This window comes from Calonectris borealis, chromosome 1, assembly GCF_964195595.1.
Source record: "Calonectris borealis chromosome 1, bCalBor7.hap1.2, whole genome shotgun sequence".
Taxonomy (NCBI): Eukaryota; Metazoa; Chordata; class Aves; order Procellariiformes; family Procellariidae; genus Calonectris; species Calonectris borealis.
The window spans coordinates 1,718,372-1,733,061 of record NC_134312.1 but is presented as its reverse complement, the minus strand read 5'-3'; the positions used below and the strand labels follow the sequence as shown (position 1 = coordinate 1,733,061).

Genomic DNA, 14,690 nt, shown 5'->3' with positions numbered 1-14,690 from the left:
GCGGGAGCGAGGGAGTGCAGCGCCCGGGGTGTGGGGGGGCCCGGGGAGGGACGCGGGGCCCCGCAGTGGAGGCGGCAGCGCACCGCTAACCCTGCCTGTGGACGAGGAGGCTTTGCGGGAGTTGCGTGGGGTCATGATCAGCCCCACGGCAGAGCCGGAACGCTCCTGCGCGACCGTGTTTCCCGCCCCCCCTCCCCGGGCCGTGACGGGCTGAGGGACCAAAATGGCGGCGCCCAGCGCCGGGGTGGCGGGGGGGGCCCGGGGGAGGCCGCCCGCCGTCACCCCCCAGCAGATCCGCGACCTCATCGATGGTGGCATCGCCCCCGAGGGCGCCGGGCCCGAAGGGTGAGTGGGAGCGGCGGGGCCCCGCTGGCGCCGGGCCTGAGAGGGGTGGGGGAGCGGCCCGGCTGTGTGGCACCGGCGGGGGGGGGGGTGAGGGAGGGGCCCTCGAAGTTATTGGGGGGCACTGGGAGACGCTGAGGGGCACTGGGAGACGACAGGAGTTGTTGCGAGGTGCTGGAGAGCACTGGTAGATATTGGGAGTTATTATGGGAGAGGGGCACTGGGAAAAGAGGGCGCTGGGGTATGCTGGGAGGGACTGGGAAGCACGGGGGGCACTGGAAGATGGGGGGCGCTAGGAAGCGGTATTGGTGGCACTAAGGGGCACTGGGAGTTGGTACTGGTGGGACTAGGAGGCACCGGGAGTACTGGTGGGACTAAGGAGCACTGGGAGGCAGTACTGGTAGGACTAGGAGGTACTGGAGGGACTAAGTGGTACTGGAAGGCAGTACTGGTGGCACTAGGAGGTACTGGAGGGACTAAGACGCACAGGGAGGCAGTAGCGGAAACTGAGAGATACTGGGGCACTGGGAGGCAGTGGTGGGCAGTGGGAGGCACTGGTGTGCACTGGGAGGCAGTGCTGGGGGGCACTGGGAGGGCAGGAGCAGGTAAGTGACCTGTAGAGTTCTGGTGTCCCCGCAGCCTGAGTGAGCTGAACTGGCCACATGCTGGGGCTCTGACCCGAAAAGTATGGAGTTACACCTTGCGGGGGCACTGAGAGTCGCAGGAGTTACTGGTGGGCATTATAGAGTCTGGGGTGTTACTGGGGGTACTGGGCAGCTGAGCTTTGGGGGTATCCGGCTAAAGCCAAGCAACTGTGGTCACCCTCAGAGGCAGGGTTCACCCTTGACCCAACCATCCCCGAATTTTGGCCTGCGGAGGGGTGTTGGGGAGAGGCTGAAGGACAGCACTCGCCGCAGGGCTGGTGTTCTGGGTGCGGAATGCCAGTGTTGGGAGCCGGTGTTCCAGGTGCCGGGAGCTCAGATGCATCCCTGACTTCAGAGATGTGCCGTGATCGTCGATCTGGTTTCACCGGGCCTGGAAAACGAGCTCCCGTCTCTTACTTGTCACATCAAATCCCCGTCTGCCACTGCTGTTGGTCATCGTGAAATGCTTAATGTGCGCCTTTGCTTGTGGCATTATATTTTTTTTAATTGGTTTATTAGTAAAGTAATTAACAGTCGGGGCTTAGGAGCTCTGGAGAAAGGGTTCTTGTAAGGGTAAGCGTGAAGGACGAGAGGTTAGAAAGTGGTCTGTGCATTTTTTATTAATGAAATCTCTCCAGGACAGGGCAGATGCTTCTCTTGCTGACTTGCTGTTCCTTTTAGGAAGGACACGTCTGACTGGTCAGAATCAGCTAATGGATCTTTGCAGATGGATGCTCTCTCCTTGGAGTCCGCCAGCAAGGAAGCCTATTTCAGCAGAGTAGAAACGTTCACCATATCCTTTCTGATGCTGAGCTTCCAGCCGTCCCCCACCCTGCTTTGCTGTCACCCTCCCCATGGCTTCCCCGCAGGCTCCGTCTTCTCAGAGGCTTTTCTTCTTCTTTGGCCAAATAAACCCTGGCCAAAGCTTCAACTGTTTAACCCGTAATTTATTGGGTTTTATCCTTAACGTAAGCACCCGCTGAAGTGGGCGGGCAAACCCCACGAGCTGTCTCCCCTGGTTTGCGCCAAGTACGGCTGGACCAACGTGGAGTGTGACATGCTGAAGTGCTCCAGCTGCCAGGCCTTCCTCTGCGTGAGCCTGCAGCTCGCGTTTGACTTCAACAAGTGTACGTATGTCGGCGTCCTGCGGGTACGGGGGGGTGGGCTGTAGGGTTTGGGGCGGGGTGTGCCTTGCCGTGTGCGTAAATGACTCCCGTAGTCTTGTCCTGGGTGACGCTGGATGTTTGATGTCTCTGAATATAAAGTGCAAGTGGAATAAATTTCCTTTAGTTTGTGAGAACTCGGTAAAACTTCCTGCTTCTGTTGTCAGAAGTGGGTCAGAATAGAATAGTTCCAATTTGAAGGGATCTATAATGATCACCTAGTCCAACTGCCTGACCACTTCGGGGCTGACCAAAAGTTAAAGCATGTTATTAAGGGCATTGTCCAAATGCCTCTTAAACACTGACAGGGATGGGGCATCGACCACCCCTCTGGGAAGCCTGTTCCACTGTTTGACCACCCTCTTGGTAAAGAAACGTTCCCTGATACTAAGTCTGAACCTCCCCTGACGCAGCTTTGAGCCATTCCCATGTGTCCTGTCACAGGATCCCAGGGAGAAGAGATCAGCTCTTCCCTCTCCACTTCCCCTCCTCAGGAAGCTGTAGAGAGCCATGAGGTCGCCCCTCAGCCTCCTTTTCTCCAAACCAGACAAACCCAAAGTCCTCAGCCGCTCCTCATGGGACATTCCTTCCAGCCTTTTCACCAACTTTGTTGGTGTCACGTGCTCGGCCCCACGGCGTGAGCGTTGCTCGTGAGCCGCAGGATAGCAATGGCCTGTGCTTTATCACCTTCACTTTCCTTTATCTGCATCTGTTCTCTGCAGAAAGACGTTTATTACCCCACCACAAATAAGTGTCGTCTCCACTTCTCAATTTTCTTGACAGCAAGTCCCTGCTTTTGTTACCTGGAAGGCAGCAGAGAGCGCAGCCCTGATGTCTGACAAATGCAGCGTGGGTCATGTGTAATGGGGAGCTGCATGAGCATTTCCTTTTGGGTTACTCTCAATATTGACGTCTGCTGTTTGTTCAGACTATCTTTTTTAAATAAACCTTGGCCTAATTATTCTGTTGGTAATAGCACTGGTTTAGGAAAATCTAAAATAGTCAGAGGTTGGAAGAAGGGCTTGAAAAATAAATCGAAAAATAAATTATTTGGTTCTGAAAGGTGTGAATAAGTTAAATTAAGTATCAAATCTTTTTTGGGGAAGCCTGATTTCCAGACATGGCTGTGATTTGACTCCTACAGCCAGAGTGGAGGGGTCAGGCGAGTTAGCTAGGGACTGGCAGCAGCCCAGGAGGTAAAACTGGCAGGAGCAGGCGGTCCCTGTGCCCGTGGTTGGTTTGAGCTGTGTTTCCACTGCACTGCCGTGCAGTGTGGCAGACTCCCCTGCTCAGTGGTCGCTGTGCCTGGGAACGGGAGGGAATTTCAGCTGCGAGGAGGTGGAATTGCTCTGGTCACGCTTGCTGTTGTGCAGATAAACCCCTTGAGCCAGCCCGCCTTTGCTGCTGCAGGAACCGCCGCTCCATGGTTGCCTGCAGGGAGGCTGGAGGTGCGGCAGCTCCTTTTGGTGGGGAGGGAGAAGAGTCTGAGGTGAGAGCTTCAGGCTCTGCAAGCTACAGCCTCAGGTGGCATCCGTCACCCGAGCCATGCCGAACAGGAGGAGCAGGGAAGCCCTCGTGGCCTGGTGCCTTCCTCTCCTGGTTTGGTTTTCCCAACTATTCCCCGAGGAGGTGGCTCCGCAGGGGAGTAGAAGTGAGCTTTCCCTGCAGATAAGGAGCGCTGCGTGGAGCTGAAGAAGGCCTTGTGCACTGCTCACGAGAAGTTCTGCTTCTGGCCGGACAGCCCCTGCCCAGGTTGGTGTCTCAGAGCTTGGCTAGTGCACACGTCCGGGATCATAGTCCTCTTTTTTTTACCCCTCGGGGACGTTGAAATACGTGGTGGCAGAGCAATGCCTGTGAGCAGCCTTAGCAAATAAATGACTGAGCCGTGGCTGGAGCCCTGGATCTTGAGTCCCAGGCCCCAGGCTGTACCCAGCCTCTCTTAACATTTGCGTGCCTCCAGGGCAGTTAAAATGCTGTTTGGATTGTAACTGGGAGGGGACAGGGGAGGCTGGATGACATGGGATGCTCAAAGGGTTATAGATCTCACCTTCAAAGCTGCGCTGCACGAGGAAGGGTGGTTGCAAAGGAAAAAGACTGTGCTCAGCTTTTCTTTTAAAAGCCAGGAGACCGTTATGGGGAGAAATTGGCTGGTCTCATCTTCTCTCTTCCCCTGTGGGATAAGGAGGGGGTGGGAAGGCTGGATCTCAGGCCTCCCGCGTTTTCTTTCACCAGATCGCTTTGCCATGTTGCTGGTGGATGAGCCCAGAGCCCTTCTCCAGGACTTCCTGGACCGCTTTCAGAGCCTGTGTCAGCTGGAGCTGCAGCTGCCCGCCCTCAGACCAGAAGACATGAAAAACATGGTGAGTTCCCGTCTGCCCCCGAGATCGGATGCATTCAAGTCCCCAGTGACAAAGCCAGGCACGCCTGTGCTATGCAAAACCTGACCGAAACAGTTACGAGATTCAAATCGGAGACTTCAGCTTGCGTGTGTGAGTGGTCTGTCATCGCCTTGGCTTTCTCCTCGGATGTTCCTCACGTGGTGGTTTCACTTGGTGTTTCTGGAAGCACCTAAAAGGGAGTTTGGAAAGGCTCATCTGCTGTGCAAGCCCTTGACCAACACAGGCACAGCTGGCTCATGTCACCATGATTGTGCCCGTGGGAAGTGGGCTGTAGTGTCCGGTTCCCACTCTGCGCCTTTCCCGGCGTGCATGATGCTCTCTGGTGCCCGGCAGAAGTGATTTGGGGTCCCACAGACTCCTTCAGGAGCTCTCCCTGGCAGCTCCCACCCCTGTTCATTACCTCCAAGCACTCCGTGAGATGCGGCAGCCCGTAGATCGCTCTTTTAGCTGGGATCCTGCAAGACTGGAGACAGTCATTGCATTAGGTGGGATCGGGAGTTTGGGGTGCCAGAGGCTGCCCCGCAGCAGAGGTGTGGGCAGAGGCCTGTGAAGGTGACGGAGCCCAGGGAGTGCGGTACAGGGGGGCTCTTGTGAAAGGCAGTCGTGCGAGGAGGCTCAGCAGGCAGGAGGGAAGAGCAGGAGCTATGGCACAAGAGGCTGGAGCGTAGCTGCAGCCAGGAGCAACTGTGGGATTGCCTCCTCGTAGGGACCTGGCCAGGCCCTGCTCTACTCCAGCCAAGTCTGGCTTGTTGGGCACTCGCTTGCTGGGAAACAGATGGCTCTCGGCAGCGAGAAGCCGTGTGGGAACCGGGGAACTCTTCATCCATTCAGCAGAAATCGCAGAGGTGTTTTATGGTTGCCACCGTGGGCTGGCTGAGCTGTGAAACCCCGCAGAGCCCCCTGAGAACAGAAATCATAAAGCCAGCGGATGTATCGCATCTCCACATCCAACTCCCCAGCTGTCCCACTAGCAGCAAGGTCTGGAGCCCGACCGACAGCCTTCGGGGACTCTCTTTTCTCGCTGTGTCTCAGCAATGGCCCCAGAAGCGCTCGCGGTTTGCCTGAGCGCAGGCAAACGCAGCCCCTGCTGCCTCCCTGGGATCGGAGGGACAGACGGCGACTGTTCAGGCTCGTGCTTGCCGTGAGCGGCGGAGCTGCGACCTGCTCCGCTGTCCCCACGTGTGCTCGGGGGAGCAAATGGTGCTTGAACAGAGTCCACGCAACGGGGAGAGCCAGACGGGCACAAGGCAGGAGGAAACCATTGCTCTGTGTGGCTTTTGCCTGTTAACCAGAGTAGAAGTGCTGAGGGTGGTAGCTCATGCACCCACCCTTTTGGGGAGTGAAAAAGGGATTTTTCGCCTTGTAGGATGTGGTTTGTGAGTAGAAGCAGTGTATTTTATCAGACTGCCTCTGACTGCCAATTCTGCCACCTTTCTCTGCCCCGCAGTCCCTGACGGAGGAGAATATCAGTCTGCTCCTCCAGCTGATCGGGGAGGAACTAGAGCACAAAACGGAGGGAGAGAAACCACCGATGAAGTTTGCCACGGAAATCCTGCAAGTGCACGTTCCTGCCTGCATCCTGGCTGTGTGCGGCTGGACTTGCAGGTGGGCAGTGGTGTAGGACTGATGCTGAAGTGTCTGCTGCACTTTGTGGATGCTGGTGAAACCTGTCAGAGGCTGGAGGAATGCGGATGTCCCTCCTGTGAAATGTTCAGTATCCCCTATTTCACTAGCTTATTATTATCTCCAGCCATTAAAATTGACAGACCTCCAGAAACCCCAGTGCAAAGCTACCTAACCTAAAATAGATGTCTCCCTGAGACGGCAAAGAGTCTGAAACAACGGAGCTGTTGGTTGCCCCGCTCATTGCTGATTTAGATGTTGAAGTCAATCCCTGAAATGTCATCCTCAGTAACGCTTTCGTTGCCCGTCAGGCCTGCGGGAAGGGAGGGAAGGTTCGTGACCTGAAGGTTCATGGCTTCCCAAAGCGTGTGCTGTAAGCAGAACAGCTACGCTGTTTGTGCCTAAGGCAGCTTGCTGAAGGTGAAGCAATCTCTTATGGTGCAGGCTGGAAAAGGGCTTACGGTGGGGAAAAGCAGAGCTGCTGCTGTGGCTGGGCAGTTCGGGGGCTGAGGATGGGGACACTCTCAGCTGATAACGCCATAACTGAGCGTGCTCCTGCTTCATGGCAAGCTAAAATGTAACTGAGCCAGTTTAAATCAATGCTATAGATGGGTCTTAATGGACTTGTTTCACTTCTTAGCACACGGGGCTACAAAAACAGTAAGTCTGTGCCTCGGCCCAGGGTTGCTGATGTCTTGAAACGTGCTGGCTCAGGGACCTGCGACTGAGATCGTTCCTCTGCTCTGCCAAATAACCTGCATCTGTTCTGAAAGCTGCGATTTTGGGGAAGGGCCCAGGCTCGTCCCTGACCTTCTCTCATGACCTGGCTCTGTCCCCGCAGTGCTGCGTCTGGCTCCGTGCACCTCTCGGTGATCACCTGCTCCCGCTGCATGAGGAAGGTGGGACTGTGGGGCTTTCACCAGCTGGAGTCTGCGGGGCCGGAGCTGGACTCCTGCAGCCCGAGCAGCGCTCCGCTGGCACCCGCCGAGCGCTTACCACTCGCGCCCACGTCTCCGCGCAGGATGCTCACGCGGAGCCAAGACACGCTCCCTCCGGGCTCTGAGCAGGTATGGCCCAGCTCAGCCGGGATGTCTGGGTGATACAGGAGCACACAGGAGTCGAGACTGATGTAGTTTGGGTGTCCACTGCCTTTTACCCTGAAAGAGGTTCATCTTGGTGCCGTGTCTTCGGCCATGGGCAGCATCCAACAGAAGTGGGTTGCTGCTGTCTTTACCCCTGCCCTTTGCAGCTTTCTGTCCTCCCCTCCCCCAGCCCTCCTGCGGGAGGGCAAAAAAAGGGCCTTTCCAGCGAGGATACTGAGGCTTGTCTAACGTGGGGTGCTCCAAATCAGGGGCTGCCTTCACCCATCTCCAACTAAACACATCTAAGATGCTCCTGGCGTGAAGGGAAGGTGGCACCGACTTCTCCCAGGATGGCTGAAAAGGCTTTGATCTGTTGTAGGAGCTGGGCAGGGTCCCTCTGTCCACTTCAGGCAGAGGACATGCTGGTGACCAGAGGAGCTCTATTAATTCCGTGTTCTTTCCCCGCTGGCAGCACGAGAAGAGCCCGTCCCCGGCCATCTCTCGCCCGCGGGGGTGGGACTCTCCCATCCCCATGGACCGGGGTGAGTTGGAGGTGGCCAGCCCAACTTTGAGGAGTCGCCCTGTCACCCGCAGCATGGGGCAGGGGGACAGCGTGGAGGTGCCATCCAGTCCTCTCCGCAGAGCCAAGCGGGCACGGCTCTGCTCCTCCAGCAGCTCAGTGAGTGACCCGGGTGCAGGCGTGGGTGGCGAGGAGAGGGATCTGGGCAGGGTGCTCCTGATCCAGGGACCAGTTTTGTCCCCATAGTGCAGCTCTGGGCCAGCTCAGGGCTGGTGTTTAGGCACGGAGAGGGTTTTATTGTGTCATTGGAGTCTGTTTTAAACCATGCTGTCGCTGTCCTCCTTCACTGTCATCTCCTCCCCCACCCAGGACACTTCTTTGAGGAGCTTCTTTGACCCCAGCTCACAGCATCGCGACTGGTGTCCCTGGGTCAATGCGGTGGAGGGAGGGGAAGCCCTGGAGGATACCGTGACCCAGACGGAGAAGGAGCCTGCAAAGGCAGAGCCGGGCTGGCGAGTGGTACTGAACATGCTCCTCGCCACCAGAAAGTGCGACAGAGTGCCCGAGACGGAGCCTGTGGTGAGCCTGCGGGTTCCCCAGCCCCGAAACCAAGTGCTCAAACACCGCTTGCTCCAGCTTTGCCCAGGGCTGAAAGCCTTTGGGCAGAGTTTAGGGTAAATGGGCTTCATTTGGGTGAAATGCAAACCCAGCTGGGTGGCAAGGACCAAGCGTGTGTCTGCAGAGTCTCAGCTTCCCCTCTGGCTGCGCCGACAGCCTCTCGGCTGGGTCTCATCCGTTACAATGATGTGTTGTGTGAAGATCTGCTCAAGGGCTGCTATAAATAACAGCCTTTCCCGAGCGGCTCAGCGCTGCCCAAGGTCCAGGTTCCTTTCATGTCCCGATAGAGAGCTCCCAACCCTCTCTGCAGATATTCTGACCACTGGCTCCTGCGGCCAGCAGCCCCAGGCGGTTGGACCGGTGGGTTTGCTGAGCCGGGGGAGCGGAGCTGAGGCCGCAGCCCCCCTCCCCGCGCGGCTGTGGAGCAGCCGGTACCTGCTGCCGCCTCCCCGGGCCCCATTATCTGCTTGGATTCCTCCAGCTGGCTTCCCCCTGCTTTGCTTGGAGCTGAGCTGCAGGGACCGGTGGAACAATCCTGCTTCAGCATTTGTCTTGGGGACTTGGTGCGAGTTGCGTCCCCAACAGGTCGGTCCCTTCCAGCGGTGCCACGTGCTGGGAAAGCGCCAGCAGGTCCTGTGGGACCAGACACGAGAGCCCCAGCTGGAGCAGGGACGACTGGAGTCCTGTCCTGCTTCTTGCTGGCAGTCACCTTACTGTTCTCCCCTCTAGTTCTGATAAATAGGGCTAACGAAGAATAGGGGCAAATTGATGTCCTGGCAGCCAATTAGGATATTTCAGATGGGGTTTTTTGCTGCTGTTTTCTCCTCACATGCTTTGGAGGCAGGTCGGTGGCGGGTGCAGGTCCTGTTGTGGTGCTTTAACCTCCAGTTGTCGCTTTGCTCCCCTCTCTCGCAGAGTCTCTCGGTGAAGTCCTGCAAGGTGTTCCGCATTTTCCGGCAGTGGGAGAGCATGAATTCCTCCTGAACAGGCCGCTGCCTCTGGGAACTGCTGTCTGGCTGGCGGCGTGGGGCATCGCGTCGGTCTGGCAGAGATCCACTTCGCAGTCGCTCCCGCGGCAGCTCCATGCCCCGGGGAGGGGATGCTGAGGAGGCTCCGCGCCAAACACAGCCCCCAGCGGCTGCTGGGACCCCCCTCCTCCCTGACTGCCTTGCTTGAAGCTCCCTGCCTTCACAAATTGCTGCTGTAGCCCTTGGCCCCGAGGGCTTCGACAGCCCCGTCTGGAGCCGGGACGTGCCGCGGGCGTGCGGGGTGAATGAGGAGACGTGGTCACCTCACGAGGGTGACCATCTTGTCCAGCTGTGACCCCCCGCCAGCGGCACAGGGAAGTGACGCCAGGTGGGAATAAACATTTCACTTTTTGTTTTTTTTTTTTTTTTTTTCTTTCTTACTGTTGATGCGGTGCTTCTTCCTGGGGCAGAGTGAGCTCTGGACCTAGCACGTGACTCCGGTATCCCTCGGGATGCTTGTCTTTGTGGGATCAGTGTCCGGCTGCCTCCCTCTCCTGTTTCCCACTCCTTGTTTCACTGCCCTGCCTGATGCAGGCTCTTTGTCATGGCCTCAGCCCCTGTACACACAGAGATGCCCCCAGCCTCGTACCCCAGTGCCCGCCAGCATCTGCCCCCAGCAATCAGCTGCCCGAAGCAGATTTAGTTGGGGGCTGGTAGCCTTCCTGGGGTGATAAATCACCTGGGCCAGAGTACAGGGGAGGCTGGGGCACAGCCAAAACCCTGGAAGAGGCGGCTTAGGGCTTCCCATGGCTTGGGACCACAAGGCTGGGTGCTGGGGAGGGAAGGGGGAGAAGAAGTCAAGAAGGGAGATCTGTTGTCACCATCCTCCAGGATGTTGGGGAAGGAGCTTTAGGGAGGGCTCAGACAACCCAGGCATAGTTGGACCTCCTCACCCCGGGTCTGCTGCAGCCATGGATGTGGTGAAGGCACAGGGACATGTCATTCCCTCTTTTGTTTTTTTGTTTTTTTTTTTTTGGAGCAAAGGAACTCCCTTTGGAGGAGGAGCCCCTGCCTCAGTTTTCCCAGCTCCAGCTCTGGGATTTCTTCTGCATCTCATCTTGCTCCATCCCCTTTGGGGCATTTTCTGGTTACCCCGTGCCTTGGAAGGCAGTGGCTGCCTTGGTCAGGGCTGACCCCCGCTCTCCCTGCACCCCAAAACTTGTGGGTGCTCCTGCCCACCCAGGGGCTTCTTCTGGGAGACACCCTTTACCTGTCAGCTTCTTGGGTGGGTGCTGGCAGGAAGCCCCTTGGGGAGCAGCAGGGCTTGAGTTTGGGTGAGTCATCTTCCTTTCCTAATTGTGTGGCCCTAATGAGGAGCTGCTTCACTGCATGGCCATCCTGGGCTGGGATTTGGGGTGGAGATGGGGGTGTCACCCCACAAACACTCTGGGTACCCCCAGCTCCAAAGAGGTGAGGACAGGCTGGGCTCTGCAGCGGGGCACGGAGGAGCCCCTTCCCCACCTGCCTGGACCCACAGATCCCCTTGTCCCCAACACCCACCCCATGGTGTCCCCTGTCCCCCATAGCTCTCCCCACAGTTTGCTGTGGGTCCCTGTAGCTCCCCTGCTCCCCAGAACTCCTCTGGCTCCCCATTTTCCAATGGTTTCCCCCAGCTCCCCATATCTCCCCTGTTCCCCGTGGCTGCTGACACCCCCCTCGCCCTCCACTTTGCCTGCCCACCCCCACCACGGTCAGGGAAACACCTCACAAACCACGGGGTGCACCCATGGTGGGGGGTGGGTGATGTCCCCACGCTGTCGTGGGCAAAGCCAGCTGCTCCCCCCGACTTGTGCACCTCCATTTTCAGACCTGGGAGGGCTCAGAGGGCCCCCAAACCTGCTGTGCACCCACACAAGGGGTCTGGGTGCTGCAAGGGTGGTCCTAAGGCATCCCGAAAGGAACAGGATGCTATCGTAGTCCCCGTTACCCTGAAATCATCCCCGTTGCAAAACCATTACACAGACGAAATACAAGGATTTAAAGAAATTAAGAGAAAATCCTGATATTCCCCTCCTGTTCTCCCAGTTGCCTGAAACCTGTCAGAGAGCATCGAGGGCTGGGAAAATGGGGAACCTCTACCCCAACCTCTCCCACTGCTCTGCTGAAATACAACCCCGTTCCCCTTTGTCTCCCCAAATTCTTCCCAGTATGGCTCACCTGGGGTGTGGATCCGACCCCCCCTCGTGTGCGTTACCTCCTGCCCCAGCCAGACTCGGGGCTGGGAGAGCCGAGGAGGAAATCACTGCCCCATACACACATTTGGGGGGTCAGGTTCCCCCTTTTCTCGGACTTTTTGGGGTTCTTTGACTGCGTCTCCTCCCCGCGCAGGGAGGAAGCGTTGGGGTAAATTTTGGGGTGATGCTGGGGTCAGGAATGCGGGATGTCTGCCCCGGGCGTGGAGTTGCCACGCCAGAGCCCTGCTGGCTTGAGAGACACCCATTAGCACCATCGGCACGCGCCCCGCTGTCACCTCCGGGGCGCTGGCGGGTGCCTCCCCCACCCCGTCCGGTTGGGTAAACCGAGGCACGGGGAAATGCTTTGCCGGTGTCGCACCGGAAAACCGGCACGGTGACTCGTGCTGCCGAGGCCTGGCCATCCGCCACGTTTGTAATCCGGGGGGGGAGGTTTGGATTTAACGGTGGCTTTCCCCGGCTGACACTGCCCACCCCAGCCTGGGGTCCTGCTGGGCCGTGACCCCTGCGCTGGGGCCCCGGCGGGGTCTCGAACCCGCGGCCTCTCCACCACTTCCCACCGCACCGCACTACAACTCCCGGCGTGCCGCGGGGCGGGCGGGGCCGGCGCGGCGTTGCCGGCGCAACCAATGGCGACGATGCGGGGCGGTGAGGTCACTGCGGGTGACGTCAGGGGTCCAGAGAGAGGCTCCGGCAGAGGCGACCGGAGCGGGGCTCGCGGCTGAGGGAGCGCGAGGCGGCGCGGGGGGGGGGGCCCGGGCGGCGGCACCGGCGGCACCACAGGAGGAGGCGGCGGCACCGGCGGCGGCGGCGGCGGCGGCGGCGGCGGCGGCGGCGGCGGCGGGGGGGGTCCCAGCGGCTCGGAGCCCGGCGCCCCCCCGCTCCCTTCGGTGCCGGGCGTCCCCGGTCGGAGGCGGCGGCGGCGCTGACAGCCCGCCCGGAGCACCGGGGGCGGCCGCGGCCACCATGTCCTCCCCCAGCCCGGGCAAGAGGCGGATGGACACCGACGTGGTCAAGCTGTATCCTTCCCGCACCCCTTCTAACCCGCACCCCCACCCTCAGCCGGCAGCCCCGGGGGGCGAGCCCGCTTCCTCGACCGGGCCTGCACCGGGGCGGGGGGTGACGGGGGGCACCGGGGATCCCCCTCCGGTGTCGCTCCCCCCGCCCCCCCGGACGGCGGCAGCGCCCGTTTCTGAGGCCAGGCCTAGGCCTCTCCTCAGAGCGGGGGGTTGGACCTGCCCCCCCTCCGTGGGGTGAGGCCCCCCCCTTCCCTTCTTTTTGGGGGGGGCTTATCCCCTTCCGTGGCTTGACAGCCACTAGCCGGGGTGCCCTGGGGGTGTCCCTGCAGGTGCCCCCCCCCCGCCTTTGGTGAAGGCTCCCCCAGCCGGGGTGCCCTGCACCCCCCCTTGCCTGCCCTGGCCTGCGGCCCAGCCGCCGGGGGAGGGCGAGGAAGGGGAGAGCAGCTCCAGCAGCCACAGCCCAAAGAAAGGCTTTTGTGGTGTTTATTATTATTTACTCCCTGATTTCAGACTGCGGTTCACGAAGCTTCTGGTGCTGGCTTAGGGATTTAATTTTTGGGGGGGAGCTGGGGGGGTCCCCACGGGGACTGGCTCACAGCAGACCCCTAGCTGGGTGACGGGGGGGTGGGCGAAGGGCGCCGGGGCCCGCAGCCCATCTCGTAAGAGGTCCCGTTTATGTAACGCTCCAGGTTGGGTTAGGCTTTATTATTTATTTCCACCACCACCCCCCCCTTCTGCGATAGATCTGTTTATATTTTTCCTCCTTATTTTTATTCTTGGTCCTTTACAGGGTGGCGAATCCTTTTTCTCTCTGTCTGGAGTGTGGGTGGCATTGAAAAATATCATTGGGAATTTGGTTCTAGGATTGTTTTATTAATAGTTTTTTGTTTACAAGGTGGTGGTGTGTGCCGAGAGGGGGTAGAAATGACAAGAGTGGCTGAAATGTTTTTCAGCTCTGTTGACTGAACGTGCCTGACCTCCCCCAGCAGGACTCGGGTCTGGTGGCTCTAACTTGGCGGTGTCGAGGGGTCGAGAAACGGGTCTGATTTAGTTTCCAGAGAGAGAGATAAACTTACTTGGATTTTGTGTTTATTTTGGAGGGGGGGAGGGAGGAGCGGCACCGCTCCTGTTTGCGGCGTGAGGGTGGCTTATCGAAGGAAACTTCTGTTTGACGTTCAGCCTGCGCGTTTCTCTCTACAAAGCTGCTCTTCGTATATTTTTCGCCTTGTTTTCAAGCAAATAGGAAATGACTACCGATCATGCTTGAATCTGAGCTATTTTTATCCGGGGGTTTAAAGTTACACACATGTCATACTCTGCCGAACGCCAATTGCGATCGATGCTTAATCGCACCGGGAGGAGGGTCGGGAATTCCAGTTGTTTAGTGGTGGTGGTGGGGGGAAATCTTCCTTAGGGATAGTCCGGAAAGAGATCTGGGCCGGAGTGGGGCCGAGGCCCAACCTGATCCGCTGCTGCTCTCCTTTCCCCTCCCCCTCTCTTTTTTTTTTCCCTTTTTGTTCGATTTGTAGCCAGCATCTCCAGCGATAGCAGCATTTTAGGAGACAAAGAGCAGGTTTTTCTGAAGTGGCTTCGCTCGCTCTGTATTTCTAGCGGCGGCCGGGCCGTGCGGTGGTAGGTAGCAAGCCCTGAATATCTGGCATTCCTCCCGACGCTGGGTAGTTTCCGCTCTGCTCTCTTTCTCCCCCCTGACAAAAGAAACCCAAGGCTTTTCCAAAAGCGAAGCTCTTGTTATTGTCGGCGCAGCCTTCCCGATGTTTTGAGGGGTGAGGGTTAGAGCGGTTGGTCTCCTGCGGACAACAAACTTAGGAAGTTGGATGTGTCAGATGACTCTCCTCACCACTCCTCCCTCCCCAGCCTTTTTTGTTTGTCTGCCTGACTTGCCTCGCCTGCCCGGGCGCAGCTCGCTAGGCCCAGGCTCCCGAGACGCTTCCCTGGAGAATCTTCTCCTCTGGAAGCTGATCTGAAATAAGGGTCTGGTTTGGGACGTGGGAGCAAATGAGGGTCTTGGTGGTGACCAAAGGAGAGAGGGCTCGTCTGAA

At 58.5% G+C, this 14,690-nt stretch overlaps 2 protein-coding genes across 5 annotated transcripts in view; both read left to right on the top strand.

The window, feature by feature from the left end:
* The first annotated feature begins 7 nt into the window (after positions 1–7).
* Positions 8–9,783, top strand: ZC3HC1 (zinc finger C3HC-type containing 1). Of its 3 annotated transcripts, XM_075141830.1 has the most exons (11): positions 285–345; positions 1,260–1,458; positions 1,668–1,779; positions 1,963–2,113; positions 3,818–3,901; positions 4,382–4,509; positions 5,996–6,153; positions 7,013–7,238; positions 7,726–7,932; positions 8,143–8,352; positions 9,307–9,783. In XM_075141830.1, coding segments are annotated over exons 2-11 (1,347 nt in total). In that variant the 5' UTR covers positions 285–345; positions 1,260–1,456; the 3' UTR covers positions 9,376–9,783. The 3 variants fall into 3 exon arrangements, with proteins under 3 accessions (XP_074997920.1, XP_074997911.1, XP_074997931.1); XM_075141810.1 differs by lacking the exon at positions 1,260–1,458 and having other exon boundaries at positions 9–345; XM_075141819.1 differs by lacking the exons at positions 1,260–1,458; positions 3,818–3,901 and having other exon boundaries at positions 8–345.
* A 2,558-nt stretch (positions 9,784–12,341) lies between these two features.
* Positions 12,342–14,690, top strand: part of UBE2H (ubiquitin conjugating enzyme E2 H) — a 54,119-nt gene continuing 51,770 nt past the window's right edge. The window contains exon 1 of one of the 2 annotated variants that reach the window (XM_075141770.1): positions 12,342–12,630. In XM_075141770.1, the coding sequence (XP_074997871.1) occupies positions 12,578–12,630 (53 nt within the window). In that variant the 5' untranslated portion in view covers positions 12,342–12,577. The remainder of the gene's footprint in view (positions 12,631–14,690) is intronic. The other variant, XM_075141762.1, reaches the window with a different exon arrangement.

What these genes read in the sequence shown, in the direction of transcription:
- ZC3HC1 (XM_075141810.1), top strand. Translation starts at nt 224, where the DNA reads ATGGCGGCGCCCAGCGCCGGGGTGGCGGGGGGGGCCCGGGGGAGGCCG. An exon ending in GAGGGCGCCGGGCCCGAAGG is followed by an intron (nt 346 to 1,667) that starts GTGAGTGGGAGC and finishes TGTTCCTTTTAG; the next exon opens with GAAGGACACGTCTGACTGGT. An exon ending in GCCGGACAGCCCCTGCCCAG is followed by an intron (nt 3,902 to 4,381) that starts GTTGGTGTCTCA and finishes TTCTTTCACCAG; the next exon opens with ATCGCTTTGCCATGTTGCTG.